Source organism: Arachis stenosperma, chromosome 5 (genome assembly GCF_014773155.1).
Source record: "Arachis stenosperma cultivar V10309 chromosome 5, arast.V10309.gnm1.PFL2, whole genome shotgun sequence".
Taxonomy (NCBI): Eukaryota; Viridiplantae; Streptophyta; class Magnoliopsida; order Fabales; family Fabaceae; genus Arachis; species Arachis stenosperma.
Window position 1 is genome coordinate 126,946,867 of NC_080381.1, and position 16,441 is coordinate 126,963,307.

At 29.9% G+C, this 16,441-nt stretch overlaps 1 protein-coding gene across 1 annotated transcript; it reads right to left on the bottom strand.

Moving 5' to 3' along the window:
- Window positions 1-5,082: 5,082 nt before the first annotated feature.
- LOC130981832 (glutamate decarboxylase-like) lies at window positions 5,083-9,039 on the bottom strand. The gene is made up of 6 exons (XM_057905563.1): window positions 8,775-9,039; window positions 8,308-8,512; window positions 7,430-7,630; window positions 6,778-7,246; window positions 6,303-6,355; window positions 5,083-5,838 (listed from the first exon to the last, which is right to left on the bottom strand). Exons 1-6 carry the CDS (start codon window positions 8,867-8,869, stop codon window positions 5,359-5,361), a joined length of 1,503 nt encoding a protein of 500 aa, XP_057761546.1. The 5' UTR covers window positions 8,870-9,039; the 3' UTR covers window positions 5,083-5,358.
- Window positions 9,040-16,441: the final 7,402 nt, after the last annotated feature.

A 16,441-nucleotide genomic window follows, 5' to 3' on the forward strand; every position in this document is an offset into this window, starting at 1 on the left:
TAGGGCTTCTAGGAAGATGGCGCAGGAGGTCATTGACAAGATACAGAGAAAACTTGCTAGTTGGAAAGGGTGCTTGCTTAACAAGGCAGGCAGACTTTGTCTTGTGAATGCGGTGATGGCTTCTATTCCGGTTTACAATATGCAAGTTTCCCTTCTTCCGAAGTATGCGTGCGACAATATTGATTCTTTGATGCGTCAGTTCTTATGGAAAGGTCAAGCGAATGGGAGAGGGTTGCCGTTGGTCAAGTGGGACATTGCTATAACTTCTAAGAAGGCAGGTGGCTTGGGTGTTAGAGATACTCTCTGTGCGAACATGGCTCTACTTGGCAAGTTGGTTTGGGATTGTCTGAATAATAAGAACAAGTTGTGGGTGCAGGTTCTAACTCACAAATACCTCCAGAACTCCAAGGACTTGGGCAGCAGTCATTGTCACAATGCCTCAACTACTTGGAGGAATATTCTAAAGGCTTATGATATCTTAAAAGAAGGATTTCGATGGAATGTGGGAAATATGCAACAATCGATTTGGTATGATGAGTGGAGTCCTCTTGACAAACTTTGTGAGCTTACGTCTTATGTTCACATATCTGAAACAAATTTTTCTCTTGCTGATTTGTGGAGCAATGGTACTTGGGAGGGGGATAAGCTTGTAACGCCAATTTCTCATGAGGTCAAACAGTTTCTTCACAGTCTTGGGCCTCCTTTAATGTCAGAATCGGAGCCCGGATGGATTTGGTGGCCCGCATCACTAAAAGCCTATAGCTCTCGAGAAGGTTATCGTTGGCTCCTGACAAAGAAAGTGAATTCGATCGAAAATAGCAACTGTGGGTGGATTTGGTGTCTTAATTTGCCAGAGAAGATAAAGATGATGATGTGGTTGGGTCTACAAAATGCGCTTCCGACAAATGCCTTCCGGTTCAAGCGTCATTTAACTGATTTGGACAGATGTTCGAGATGCAATGCAGATCTGGAAACAATGGAGCATTGTCTTAGGGATTGTGAGAAATCAAGATGCATTTGGCAAATGTTGGATCCTTTGCTTATTGATTCATTTGAAGGTACTCCCTTGGAATTTTGGATTCGGAAGGTCATGCCGGGCAATGAGGCAATTGTAGGGGCGGGTCTTTGGTGGGTGTGGAGGCATCGTTGCAATGATATTTTCAATAATGGAGATCAATGGTCAAACTATAAGGTTGTTGCTATGGCTCGGATTACTGCTAATGATTTAAGAAAGTCTGCCAGTACCAAGTGTATAACTTTCAAGGATCGAAGGAGGTGGAAACCTCCAACAGGTGACACTTTTAAGGTTAATTGTGATGCGAGTCTGTTTTCTGATTGGAACCTATCAGGAATTGGTTGTGTTATTAGAGATTCTAATGGGCGTTGGATTTCGGGTTGTTCTAGTAGCTATCCTCCAGGGCCTATCGTCAGATGTGAACTTTTTGCTGTTTGGAGGGGTTTGATTTTAGCTTGGGATTATGGCTTGAGAGATATTGTGTGCGAAACAGATTCTCTTGACATTTTGCACATTTTAAAAAAATCCGGCAAATGGGCTAAATTGTGATGTGGTTGATATTCTTCAGAAGATACAGGAGCTTCTATAAAGATCTTGGGTTGTGGATTTTGAATGGATTACCCGTGATGCTAACGCTGTGGCAGATTGGCTGGCGAGATATGCGGTCAAGACCAATCCAACTCATGTTATTTGGTCGGAACCTTGTGATGAGCTTCAGCATCTTATGCTTGTTGATTTAGGATAATCTCTTTTTTTTCTTTGTTTCTTTTTGTTTAGTCACCAAAAAAAAATATGGTATTTACAAAAATTTCTTAATTTATCGATCGACATACTTAAATAAACGTTAGTGAGTATATTAATAAAATTATTAAATTATATTTAAATTTATTAAATACTTTTTGATCTATCATGAATTTATCTTTTTTTTTAATTAAACACTTTTTTCCGTCGTATTTGCTATACACATTTATTTTTGAACAATGTTACATGGTCAGTAAATATTATATTTTTTATTTAATTATTCTGTTGGTTTCTATAATTTTATAAAATTTTCAATTAGGTTCTTATACTTTTTTTTCCTTTTAATTTGGTTTCTGCATAATTTTTTTTCAATTAGGTCTCTCTTGACAGTAATTGGTTTAATTGTATAGAGACCCAACTAAAAAAAATTTGTGCAAGGACTCAAATAAAAAATAAAAAAGTATAGAAAATCCAATTAAAAAAAATTGATGCAAGGACTCGAACTAAAGAAAAAAAGTATAGAAATCTAATTAAAAATATTACAAAACTATACGGACCAGCAGAATAATTAAACCTATATTTTTTTTATCAGTACTTGACTAACAAAAATTTGTACCCATATTTACAAATATTTTGTACACAAAATACATATAATTTACACCTATATTTACCAGAGTTTTATATGAACTTACATTTATCGAAATTTTATATATGAATTACTATATTTTGCATCCACATTTTTTAGAATATATACACATAAGTTAATAAAATTTATTTATTAAAAAAATTTAATATTTATGTTAGTCACATAATAATAAAAAGTACTAAAAATTACTAGCCTCTATAAATTTCTCTTATCTTTTACTTCATCTATGTATATGTTTAAATTTTATTTATCTTCCTGACGAAGCTATTGGTTCTGTCTTTTTGTATTAAAAAAATTAATTTTTACTTCTATATTATTCACCATTTATTAGAATTTTTTACTTTTTAGCGTCCGTATTTTTCTTTGGTCATAGTCTCATGTTTTTTATTTTACAGATTTTAATAGCTGACCAATATTGGTAAAATAATTTTGTGATCCTAAATGATTTATAATAATAATTTTATGGCCACTACTCCGATATCCACAAAAAAATTAGAAGGTAAATTACTTTCTATTATATATTGATGTATATGATAAAAGGTTATTTTAGGATAATTATATTACGGTAATTATTATGATTATGTCTTAATTTTTAAATTTAAATTTAAATTTTATTTTATAATTTAATTAAGAAAATTTAAACAAAAACATTTTAATCATTTTTATTAATTCTTAAATATTATTTTTCAGAATATTAAAAATTATTTAATCCTTTCAAAAAAGTTAATTAAAAAATATTTTATTTTATATAATTAATTTGAAGAATATATTAATATTAAAAAATATATATATTTTTAAAATAAAAATAAAAATATTTATTAATGTAAATTATATAATCCACGTATCAATGTTCATTGTCATATAGTTTCATCGTACAAGAGCCAAAAACACCTAGCAAAACACTTTTTCGCTGTGAAGACTTCATTACTTCACAATATTTTTTTTTTTTTGAGAAAAGGACCAGAACTTTTGACTTACGGACATTTAATTTTTTGAAAATTTAAAAATATATTTAAGTTCATGAATTTTTTAAAATTTGAACATATCGATACTTCTATTTACTTGGATTTGTCAAACTCAACGAAAAAATTAAATATGACTTTCGTTGTAATGACGTGGTTGATATACGAATGCATACATGAAAAAATTTTAAAATGAGACAAATTAGACTCAAAGATCGATATGTCCAGGTTTTTAAAAAATCGAGGACTTAAACGTATTTTCAAATCTTTGAAGACTTAAATGTAGTTATTAAAACCGAACCGATAATCGAACCGATCAAGTTACTGGGTCACTGGTTGAACCGGTTGACTTAGTACTATGCAAATAAAAAATAAAAATAGTAAAAAATTTAAAATTATAATTTAAAATACATATTTTTACTAATATTTTAAGAATATCAAACTATTTTAAAATAATATGGACCAAAAACAATAAGTATTTTGTTATTTTTACTCTTTCATAAATATTTTTATTTTGTTTTTATATTAAAATAATTATTATTTTTAAATTTTAATAATTTATTAATTAGTTTATGTTTATTATATTATTATATACTACAAATATTTATTAAAAAATAATACTAATAGATATTATATAATTATAAAAAATAAATAAATTTATAATTATTGTTAAATAAAAATATAATTAATTTAAGAATAAGTGAATTTATAACTAAATTTAAAATAAATTAGATAAAAAAAATTATTTGATAGAAGATATGTATATATATTATAATTTGCATTATTATTGATGAAAGTTATTATAGCCTGGTGGTTGTGCATAATGTTACATTTTGAAGAGGGGAGGGGAGTTCGACCGATTTTCACCAATTTGTATCGGTTTTTAATTGTATGCGATTTAAATATCAGGCCGGATTGATCGGTTTTTAACTGTATGCAATTTAAATATCAGGCCGGATTGATAGAGGGTCAGGTTTACCGATGTTTTGGTTGAACCGGTCAGTCTAATCCAATTTTAATAACACTACTTAAATGTTCGCAAGCCAAAAATCAATAACCTATTTATTATTTTCTCTTTTTTTTTTTTCATACACATTCATCCATTCGCACACTTGAAGACTCTTCACCATAACCCAGCTCAGCTATTGGTGGGATTCAAATCTTTTTTTTTCATACACATTCATCCATTCACACACTTGAAGACTCTTCACCATAACCCAGCTCAGCTGTTGGTGGGATTCAAATCTGGTATAGCTGCGAACACTTTTTTAATTTACCATATTCACATGTCAAATACATTTTGAACACATTTTTTTATATTCATCCGATACGCATATTTTCTATGTCTAATTATGTCTTAATAAAGAATAATTTATTCACATTTAGATATATTTAAATACCATTATATATCAGTGTATCCAACCTTATTCTTAATATGTACTTTTAAAATAAATTTATAAATAATATATTATTAATATTAAAATAAAAATATTTTAAATATTTTATATAATTAAAAATATAAAAAATAATTAAAAATAAATTTATATTTAATATTAATAAAATATTAAAATATTATAATTTATTTAAAAAATATTTTATATTTTATATATATAATATCTTGTGTCTTATACAAATTTTAAATTCATATATCCGCGTATTTCATGTCGGTATCTATTCATCATAGGTATAACTATCCAAAAGATAACTAACCTTACCCCTAATACACAAGCCTCAGCCACGAAAGCTTCACAACTAATTAATAAGCAAATGTTCTACATCAATTCATTATGGGGAAAACAATAGTTATTAGGATCCATCATGCACTGGCATTGCTTATTGCTTTATAGCACTACCCATATATACATACCGAAGGGCACAACCTGTCAACCTCGTAGCAACATGCACACACATACATAATGTTCTGGTGAAAGCAAATATACAAAAACAACTCATCACACAAAGGCACCCCAAAAATCAAAGATTTCATGAGATGCCTAACATGCTCCAACTCTTTTGCCATCTACAAGCCTCTTCCAATACAAGGCAATCTCTTTCTGAGTCTCTAATGCACTCTTCTTAGCCTTCTCACTTGTCTCGTTATTAGCAACAGCTACCACATGTGCCTTTTTTGTTGATAGAGGGCTTGGAAGTGTGTCCAAGAGATCCACAACTTTCACTATGTCGGACACGAGTCTCTCCGCCAATCCCCGGCTGAAATCCTCCCTGATCACCACCCGGAGGACCGCAACGTGCTGCGCGTCTGGCGGCATTGTGTAGGCCGGAACTATCCAGCCAAATTTTCTCAGATGGTCTGACACCTCAAACACTGTGTGTTGGCTGCTGTCTTTCAAAGAAAAGGCGACAAGCGGCACGCCAACGTCCTTGGAGACGATGTTGAACCGGCCCGTTTCCTCGATTCCCTCCCTCAGAATTCTTGCATTCTCCCTGCAGTTCTCCATGATATTTTTGTAGCCCTTTTGTTTTACAAGAGCAAGAAAAAGAACCATGTGTATAAGTAAGACAGATATTGCACAATGAAGCAGATATGTAAAGAAATAGGGCTAATATGTGGGAAGTTCTGTCTAGTATGTTGATTATGTGATTCTCTATGTAGTTATAATTTTTAAACTTTGGTTTAGTGGTTGAATGGTGGCAACTGTTCAATGAATTTTTAAAGTAGTCAATTATTTTCCTATTATATTTTGCCTTTAACCTTGCCCTTTTATCATATTAATACAAATTGGAAGCTAAATCTCTTCAAATACTTGAGCAATATTAGTAAGTTGGTTCCATTTAAAACAATTTACGTAAACACAGGGAAACTTATGAGTAATCTTAAACCTTTCATGTAGTATCCTCTCTATCTGGATTAACCTAAAATACAAGGAATTATCATGCTTATAATTAAAATTTAGAATAAACACAATACTATAGTTACCTCTGTGCCAAGCCGTATAAATTGGTAATATTGAGCAATAATTTGACTAGAGCCTGCCAAAAGAAAATGAAGAACAAACAAAAGGAGGGTTGTGTTGTTAAAAAAGATAATTGCTACACAAAAAAAGGACACCATTCAATGAGACATAGCTTCACATTCTAGGTGGGGACAAGATTGTTTCAGCTCACTTCAAATTTGATGGATTCTAGTCTCTAGACAAACATATGCAGAGAGATACTGAAAACAACTCTTGGATTTTGATAGCTCCTCGAGCTGAACGCTTAAAAGGGTGACTACTATATGAAGATGATAGTCGAGAACTGTTAAATATTTTGACATATTTAATTAAACTGTTTAACATAAACACGTATTCACATCTTAGCTAGTATCTTTGTGAAGATATTTTCATATGAACAGCCAACTACTTAAAGATAAAAAGATAGCAATTGCAAAAATTTGGCAACTCATCCATTACCTTTGGAGAAATTGAGGGTAAATGTTGGCTGATCCGATCCGAGATAGTTTATGTGAAAAACAAGTTCCTCTGGCAAGTCATCTTTACTCCTCCAAACAACCCAACCGACACCGGGATAGACAAGACCATACTTATGACCACTAACATTGATGCTCTTCACTAATGGTAAGCGAAAATCCCACTCAAGATCAGGGTAGAGAAATGGGGCAATGAACCCTCCGCTGGCAGCATCAACATGAATCGGGGTATTCCATCCTGTCTCCTTATTCTTTTTAGTAAGAAGCTCATTAAGAAGTTTCACATCCTCAAACTCACCGGTCAGAGTCGACCCCAAAATCGCCGCCACACAGATGGTGTTCTCATCAACCATTTCAACTGCTTTCACAGGGTCCATCACATAGTATCCTTCTGTGAGTTTCACTTCCTTAAGCTCAACCTCGAAATACCGTGCAAACTTCTCCCAACAAACCTGTGTAGCACATTTCAAAGAGTATTAGATGTCAATATCTAAAGGGACAAAGCTTCCAAAACCTGCCACAAATCAATTAAATCACTTCCTTTCTACCACATCTCAAAATTAATTCACAGACTATGTATCTCCTATCCGATGATAGGAGCATGCCACGAAAACTAAATAGAAGTTGAGATCGACCTGCACATTAGCGCCGGTAACTATGTTAGGCTTATCATAAGGTTTGCCTTCTGCTTTTCTCTTTGCCTGCCATTTCCTTTTAAAAGCTAGACCTGCCAACATTATTGCCTCTGATGATCCGACAGTTCCGACACCGACTGCAGCCTCATCATCACCGATAGGAGCATGGTATAGGTGCGCTATCATATTAACGCACCTATTCTGCACAGTTGAACAAATTATACTTGTCAATGTCTCATGTTTAAATTGTAACTACCAGCTAATAAATTATTTACATATATAATATTACAGCTTTCAATAGTTCAATGTTACTACTTCACATAAGATTCAGAATTCAGTGGCTATTTCAGTTATAGCAATTCACTCCATTTTCTGATCAGAAAACACGAGATCTAAAAAGTTACCAACAGAAACACCGAATTTTGAGGGCAAACATCGTAAAAACCAAAATCTATCTATCATATGTAAGCTACTTTTTTATTCTAGTCTATGCTTTGACATAAAAAAATAAAAATAAAAATAAAAACCCCTTTTCTCCAACACAACGAACTTAAGGGTTTAAATAAGGTTATGATCCATGTAAAATTTAGCAATTTAATGGTAAACTAAACCTATGGTTCCTATGATTCAAAGATAAGTAACCATATCCAAATTTATTTAATTTTGGATGACAGAAGGGACGGATTTCACTTCTGAATACTTTTTTTTTTTACCAAAACCACCAACAGAAAAAATCTATAAGGCCAAAAAACCTATTTAAGCCATGAATCAAACAATCTTGTTCATGATTGAAGAGATCACACATGACCCCCAATTAGTTTTTTATGATCAAGTGAAGTGAGAAATAAATAAAGAAGGAAAGAAAGAAACAGAGAAACCTGGAGCTCAGTGGTGACAGGATACTCATCCATGTCAACATAGTTCTTGTTAAGCGAAGCCATGATGAGCTTATCACACTCAGGCTCCATCCAAGTGGTCACAAAAGATGCCAAGTTAAGCCTTGGTGTTCCATCCAACATCAACTCATCGTTTATGATCTGATATGCTGCATCCTTTGGTATACACTTCTCTGGCATCTTGAACCTTCATCAAATTACTTTAATATTGATCATTTGTGAAATTAAGATTATTAGATATTATTAGAAGGCCTATAAGCAATTCTAAAAAAAATTATTGCTTGAGAAGCGTTCTAGAGATTATTCCATTCATGTACTTGTGGAGAAGTGATATCATGACAAAGATTATATAAAACTAAGCGTATGAGTGTTGAATTTGGTGAAGAAATGAGTGTGAAGTTGTGACTACTGCAAAAATAAAAGGGAGATATTAAGATATATATAGAGACCTGGGAATAGGGTCACGAACATATCTGGAAGCAAAAGTAGAGTGCAAGCTTTGTGTTTGTTCTTCAGGATCTGTGACAGCGGAGGTGATCACCATTTTGGGTTGTTTTCTTTGTGAACCAACAAAGAAGAAGAAAAAGAAGAAGACAAAAACACTGAAGTGTGAAGTCCTAAGAAAGCGAAAGTAAGGGTGTATTAAAGTGTAGAATGACAGGTAACGAGAGGAAGAGTTAGAGATGAACGGATAAAGAAATGGAAAGAAAAGTGGTTGGTAATGTGTGCATGAAGAATCAGGTTGAGGGATCTCTCAACTCTCAACACGTAGACATGTGATTTGTCACTTCTGGGAACTTTCAGTTTTCGTTAGATTAACCTTAAATCTATGGGAAATTTTAAATTGGTGAATTATACCATAAAGATGTAAGTTTACAGATTTTTTTTTTTTATGGAATAAGAAGAGAAATTAAAAAAGATAAGATCTACATTTTAAATAATAATAAAATAATAAAAAATAATTATAAAAAAATTTATTTTTTCTTTTTATATCACTTCAATCTGTATAATAGAATGTCTCGTGTGTATATATAACTATATATAATTGAATTTGTTCATATAAGGATATTGTATAAGCTATATAAGCTAAGACTTTATTACTATTTATTATTTTTACTATTTTTATTATTTATATTACTATAATATTTGAAAATCTAACATTTATTATTTTTATTATATGATATAGTTAAAAATATTAAACTTATTTTATTTTAATTATATTAAAATTAACATAATTTTTACTAAAATAAATAATTTCCATAAAATCCTTGTGGAACTATATTCTGTGGAAATGGAAATGAACAGAAAAGAATTATTTTCATCCCTTCTTAGATATCACCATATAGAGAGAATAAAGTTTATGCTATATACTAATATGCGAAATGTCTAGTTACTTGTACCTATCAGATTATTGTTATCTTTTCAAATGATTTAAAATTAGTATCAAAAGAAATCAATCCCATGTAGAGAATAAAGTTTATGCTCTGTATTAATATGAGAAATTACTAGTTAGTCTAGTTAGTAGTAGTATCTAACTATCGCCTATCGGATTATTATTTCCTTTTCAAATGAATTAAAAGTAGTATCAAAAGTAATTCATATTGAAAATATGAGGTTTGATGTGATGATCTAGTTTACCTCGTTTTTAATTATTTGGTTGGAAGTTCAACTTTATAAAAAAAAAAAAAAAAAAACCTACCTATTTTACGACTAGATAGTTAGATATTTGTAAGTCTGAAAATTTCTCTTTGCATGAAAGTTTAAGTAATATTATCATCAGTGGATATTTTTAACGTATGTAATGTAATGTGAAAATTAAATGAGAAAGAAATTAAAAAAAAGAGAGAGAGGGTGTAGGTATCAGAAAGAAAAATGATTGAAAATTATAGTTTTATTTTTTAATTATTTTAATATTTAAATAAAGAGAATTTTTAAGTTTTAAATCATTTGAAACTTTTATTTATTTAAATGTTAAAAAGAAAAAAAGAGAGATAAACTAAACTTTTTAATCATTACTCAATATACGGAATATTTATTCTATGATCGAATAAAACTTTATTTACTATTTTTGAGGATGATAAAAATAAAATTTTCCTCTCGACTTTTTTTACTAGGGATGCACAATTGCACATACACTTGGCTCAAAGTTACAATGCCGACACTATGAACCACCAGTATTTTATTTGTTGCTCTTCTACTTTTTCTTTTGTCATTATCATATACACTTATATAATCCAACCAAATAATGAGTTTATCCATTATTAAATTGTAACCAACAGTTGTCACAAAAAGAAAATTGTAACCAATAGTTGATTCCTTGAGTTCATTGCACAAATAATCTAGAATGAACCTTGAAATTGAATGCACCAAAAAATAGTCAAAAGGTCAAACCGCCATCCTAATTACTCATCCATTGTTCAGTCCCTGACGGCCTAGCTAATAATGAAGGGTTTTTTACTTAAATAAAATAAATTAATATTAAAATTATTGAATTCTCCTAAATTAAATTTTCAAACGTAAATATCTTTTTTTTACTATTATATAAATCGTTCCATTGACATAAAGATTATATAATATGTTAATCATACTACCCCAGAAACGATTTATACATGGATGACTTAAGGAAATAGAGAGTAAATCGTTGCAGGGCACACAACGTTATAGAAAATTGTCCCACTCTATAAGAATTCACGTGATTTTAAACTAAAACAGAAAAATTTGGCACGATTAACGTGTTAAAGCAAACCCTCTCAAATCTGGCACAATTTATGTATAACAGGATACTTTTATTTATAATATTTTAATTTAAATTATATATATTTAAATTTTAACTTAAAAAATAAAAATATATTTTTTATAATTTCAGTTATTAATTTTATTAATAAGATTAAATTAAATTAAAAAAAATACTAACAAATTATAATAAAAAGAGTACTAAATTTTAATACATAAATTTAAGTTTTTTATTTGAAAAAATATCAAAAGGTGTTAAAAAATATAATATTGAATAATATAAATTCATGTTATCTTGAATAACATAAATTTAAGTTTTTATAAAATTTTTAGTATTTATTGTTCATATGATTTTTTAATCATTTTTATAGATGCATATTTTTGATAGAATTTTTTTTGCCATTTTTTATTTGACTTTGTATAAATTTTAATTATTTTTTATAATTTTAATTACTAATTCCATTAAAAAAACAAATTAAATAAAAAAATACGGACAAATTATAATAAAAAAGATTCTAAATTTTAATACATAACTTTAAGTTTTTTATTTAAAAAAAAAGTCAAACAGTGCTAAAAAATATACTTTTACATAATATAATATGTGGTTTTAAGTAACATAAATTTAAGTTTTTATAAAATTTGTAGTATTCGTTATTCATGTAATTTTTTTTAATAATTTTTATCCATACATATTTTTTTATAAAATTTAGTATTTCTTGCTCATGTAATTTTTTTATTAATTTTTATCGATTCATATTTTTTATAATTTATATATTATAAAATGGCAAGGAAAAATTCTATAAAAAATATGCATGGATAAAAATTATTAAAAAAAATTACATGAATAATGAATACTAACAATTTTTAAAAACTTAAATTTATGCTATTTAAAACTACATAAATTATATTATGCAAAATTATATTTTTTAACATCCTTAGACATTTTAAAAAAAATTTAAATTTATGTATTAAAATTTAGTACTCTTTTTATTATAACTTTTTAGTATTTTTTATTTAATTTAATTTTTTTAATAGAATTAATAATTAAAATTATAAATAAATAATTAAAATTCATACAAAGCCAAATAGAAAAAAAGTAAAAAAAAAAATCTATAAAAGATATGCATCAATAAAAATGATTAAAAAAAATATATGAACAACGAATACTAAAAATTTCGTAAAAACTTAAAATTTATGTTACTTAAAATAACATGAATTTATATTATGTAAAATTAATATTTTTTAACACCTTTGACATTTTTTTAAGAAAAAAATTATTTATTATGTATTAAATTTTCGTACTCTTTTTATTATAATTTGTTAGTATTCCTTTTTTTTAATTTAATTTAATCTTATTAATAAAATTAATAATTAAAATTATAAAAAATATACTTTTATTTTTTAAGTTAAAATTTAAATAGATATAGTTTAAATTAAAATATTATAAATAAAAGTACCATATTATATATAAATCATGCCAGGTTTGAGAGGGTTTGCTTTAACACGTTAATCGTGCCAAGCTTTTGTATTTTAGTTCAAAATCACGTGAATCCTTAGTGTGGGACGATTTATGCGTTACCTATAACCTTACGTGCTCTACAACGATTTACTTCTTATTTTCCTAAACCATCCATGTATAAATCGTTACTAAGTAGCATGGTTAACATATTATATAATTTTCATATCCCTGAATCGATTTATATAATAGTAGAAAGAGGATATTTACGTTTTAAAATTTGATTCAGGAAATCCAATAATTTTAATATTGGTTTATTTTATTTAAGTAAAAAACCCAACAATGAATGCAAGCAACTTATCCAAAATCTCATCTTTACCTATTATTCTAAAGAACAAAATAGAAAAACAATCATTTGTGGCTATACATTTTATAAATGTGGACAAAAAATTTTATCAAATAAAAAAATTAATATTATATTTTTAAAAACTAAATTTTGTATAACAAAAATATCTAAATCTTATTTTTTTTTAGTTTTTTAATCAAATTTATAAATTACTTCATCCTTTAATGTTTTTGGACTCTTGAACTTCTTGACACTGTCTTCCAACATAGTAAGAGCTCCCAAATCGTCTTTCCCTTCCAGCAGCATCAAATGCGCCTGCTGCGTCAACTGCGCCAGCAAATCCACTGGTATAACCGTCGTGGAGCCTAACGATATGTATGTGATCTTCCTACGGAACCGCAATGGGTCCACCGTTGCCAATAGCGTCACATGGTACGATGTAGCAGGTTTCGTTGTGGCTGCGACTGATGAAGTGGAGCTCCTCTTTCCATGGTTGTGGTTGGCCATAGGAGAAGGAGAAGAGGCCATGGCGGCAGCAGTGGGAGAAACAGAGGAATTTAGTTTGGCAGCGGATTGAAATTGGGGCAAGTCCCACGCTTGAGGTGTTCAAAGGCGACATAAACCACAAAATGGTCTTTGAGATTGACATCATGCACTCAAATTGTTCTTGAGATTTCAATTACACCAATTATGTCTCTGAAATTGACAAAAGTGCATCATGATAGTCTCTGACTAATTTTCTATTAACGACGTGATGACATGACTTATGACGTGGGCTGTTAGTGACACATGTCACTCTATAGTTTGGTCACGTAAATAGTACGATGATGTGGTAACCAGTGATACGTGGCATGCTGATATAGATAGTTGTGCCACGTGTCACAATGCTATTTGACCACATGTCTAATTGTGTCACGTGTCACAATAGTATTTATCCACGTGTTGTCCATTGTGTCATCAATGTTTAATAACTAAGAAGTTTCTTTATTCTACTCCTTCGTTTTCCTCGTCTTCCTTCTCCTCCTCTTCTTCCTCCTCCATCATCATCATCATCATTATCGTTGTCTTCTTCTTATACGTATAATAGTTTCGTTTTCGAAAATAATATATGATGTATGTTCAGATCAGTTAAATCAGGGTGAATTGGATCATAGTTCTGAATCCAATCAACTTGACGAGATTCGATTTATTCCTTTGATTAATGTAGTTCTTAAATAGTTGATGCTTGTATACTAGTTTGGTATACGAGTCAAATAATTTCATTTTTCTTTGTAAACATTAGTGTTGATAATTAAGGATTTGGATTTAAATTTGAATCTAGGAGTTTTGAATTATTTTTTTAATCAATTTATTTTTTGTTACATTTAACGATAATTTCAGTGTTGTTTAAAACATAATTTGGTATAAGGTAGAATTAATTTTGGTGCTGTGTAAACACCGAAAAATTAATAAATAATTAGTCAATAAATTAATTATTATTCAAAAAATTAAGAAAATTAAATTTTATAATTTAAAAGAGTAGAAATATTAAAAATACAAATTTTAGCACTAATTTAAAAGATTTTGGTGCAAAACTGGACTAACGGATCGAATCGGTCAAACCGGATCCAAACCGGACCTAAGGCCATTTATATAAATTTACCTCCAACCCTTTTTCCCCATTGTCTCGTTGCAAGCACGCAAAAGAGAGGAAATCGACGCCGAAAACCTCAATCCTCCCACCGAAATTCAATCATCCGTAACTTTCTATCCAAAGTTCTGATTGACAAGGCATCAGCGGCCACGTGTTCGTCTCGAAATTCTCATAAATTCTATCCAAATAAAGTGGTAAGAAATTACATTTCTCTCCCAGTTCTTTCTCTCCTCAATTTCGTAATTTTAGGGTTTGGATATTAAGGAATTGAATAATTTTGATAGTTTAGGTGAATTCTAGTAGCGAATAATCACTGGATTTTGTCCAATTGATTCATGGGTAAGGTAAGAAACTATTGAACCCTTGTGAAATATTGAATTAGTGAACCCTATGATAATTATAGTGATATTGTATGAATTAGATTATATTCTTGTTGATTTGGAGTTCAATTAGGCAGTTTGAGACGAAATCTGGGTGATTAAGTTTGAGAAATTGACGTTTGGAAGCTTGGAGCTTGTGAAATGAGAGGTTTTTGAAGTGTTCTAAGCTTAGGGAGGAATCGACCAAAGTATGATTTTGGTTTCTCGTAATTAATGTTTAATGTCACATGAAAATTTAGACTAGAAGACTTTAAGTGAGGAATGAACTGAATGATTTGTTGATGGATTGTGTAAAAGGTATATGACGTGTGATTTGAATTTGTGAACGGTTTGTTATTGGAGTTGCTTGATTTTTTTTAGAAAAAATTTAATATTGAAATTAGTTTGGTTTTGAAATAATTTGATATTAAAAATTATTTGAATGGTCGAGAGGTGTTCGGTTTAGTGGTTGGGACCCTTGAAGGGTGGCAGGAATTCGAGTTTTAGAAGAGATACTGTCGAAATTTCTATAAGAATTGGAGTTTTGATTTGAAGTGTGATTTTGAAAAGAAAAATATTATTATATGGCTCGTGTATTTGAGGCTATTTGTTGACCATCTGTCGCAAGATGTGATCAGGAATTTTAACTCCCCGGATTCTTCCATGGGCATACATATTATACTTGAGCTTGAAGTTTGACTCCATGGAATATTATTAAACTTGGAGTTTGATCTTCATCGTTATTTTTTTTATTACTGTTGTTGTTAGTACATTTTTTTCCTTCTTCTCTTTCTATTAATTTTGCAATATTATGTATCTTTTTTCTTTGTTTGATTTTTTTCTCCCAAGAAGAATTGTGAGAATATGAAATAAGAAGATGGAGAAGAAGAAGAAACAGCAAAAGATGAGAATGAAGAAGAAGAGTTTTGAATTATGCAGAATTTATCAGTATACATATACCGAAAATTCTTAAATAATATACTCAAATGTCTTCATATTATACCTAAATTTGTTATAAATATAAAAAAAAATTTTCCTTTAATACTGTATTTTTTTCTTTTTTTCGTAACAAGAGAAAAATAACGAAATAGAAGAAGAACGTGCAACAAGAAAAAAAAGAACGTACAATAGCTACATGAAAAAAATATGCACGCATTAATATAAATGACTTGTATAGACTTGTATAGAAAAACAATACTTTCCTAAAATGGTAAGAGAATGAATTAGTTTTCCAATAATGATTACTCTTGAATTAAATTTCTTTCTTAATACTTAAAGAAGAGCAACTTGCGAAGCTTTGATCCTTCGATCCGTCGTGGTAGACGATGCTCTTTGCAACTGTCTCTCAAACCCAATGTTTTGAAAACCGACTTAAACCGATCGATCGAACCGATTAAATTGCGAACTGATGAGAATTACGGTTTAATTATATCCCAAAACCAAAAGAAGTGAAAACCGTTGTTGAACCGGTAAACCGGCCGGTAACCGGTCAGTCGAACCGAACCGGGACCCGGCCGGTTTTTTACTTTGCCTAAAAACGCTCAAAACACAGCCGTTTAGCATTCAGTAATCCCACCCCAGCACCAAGC

Coding starts and splice junctions, on each gene's coding strand:
- LOC130981832 (XM_057905563.1), bottom strand. CDS start 8,869: ATGGTGATCACCTCCGCTGTCACAGATCCTGAAGAACAAACACAAAGC. Junction 8,513..8,774: donor GTTCGTGACCCTATTCCCAG/GTCTCTATATAT, acceptor AATTTGATGAAG/GTTCAAGATGCCAGAGAAGT. Junction 7,631..8,307: donor CTGTCACCACTGAGCTCCAG/GTTTCTCTGTTT, acceptor TCAACTGTGCAG/AATAGGTGCGTTAATATGAT.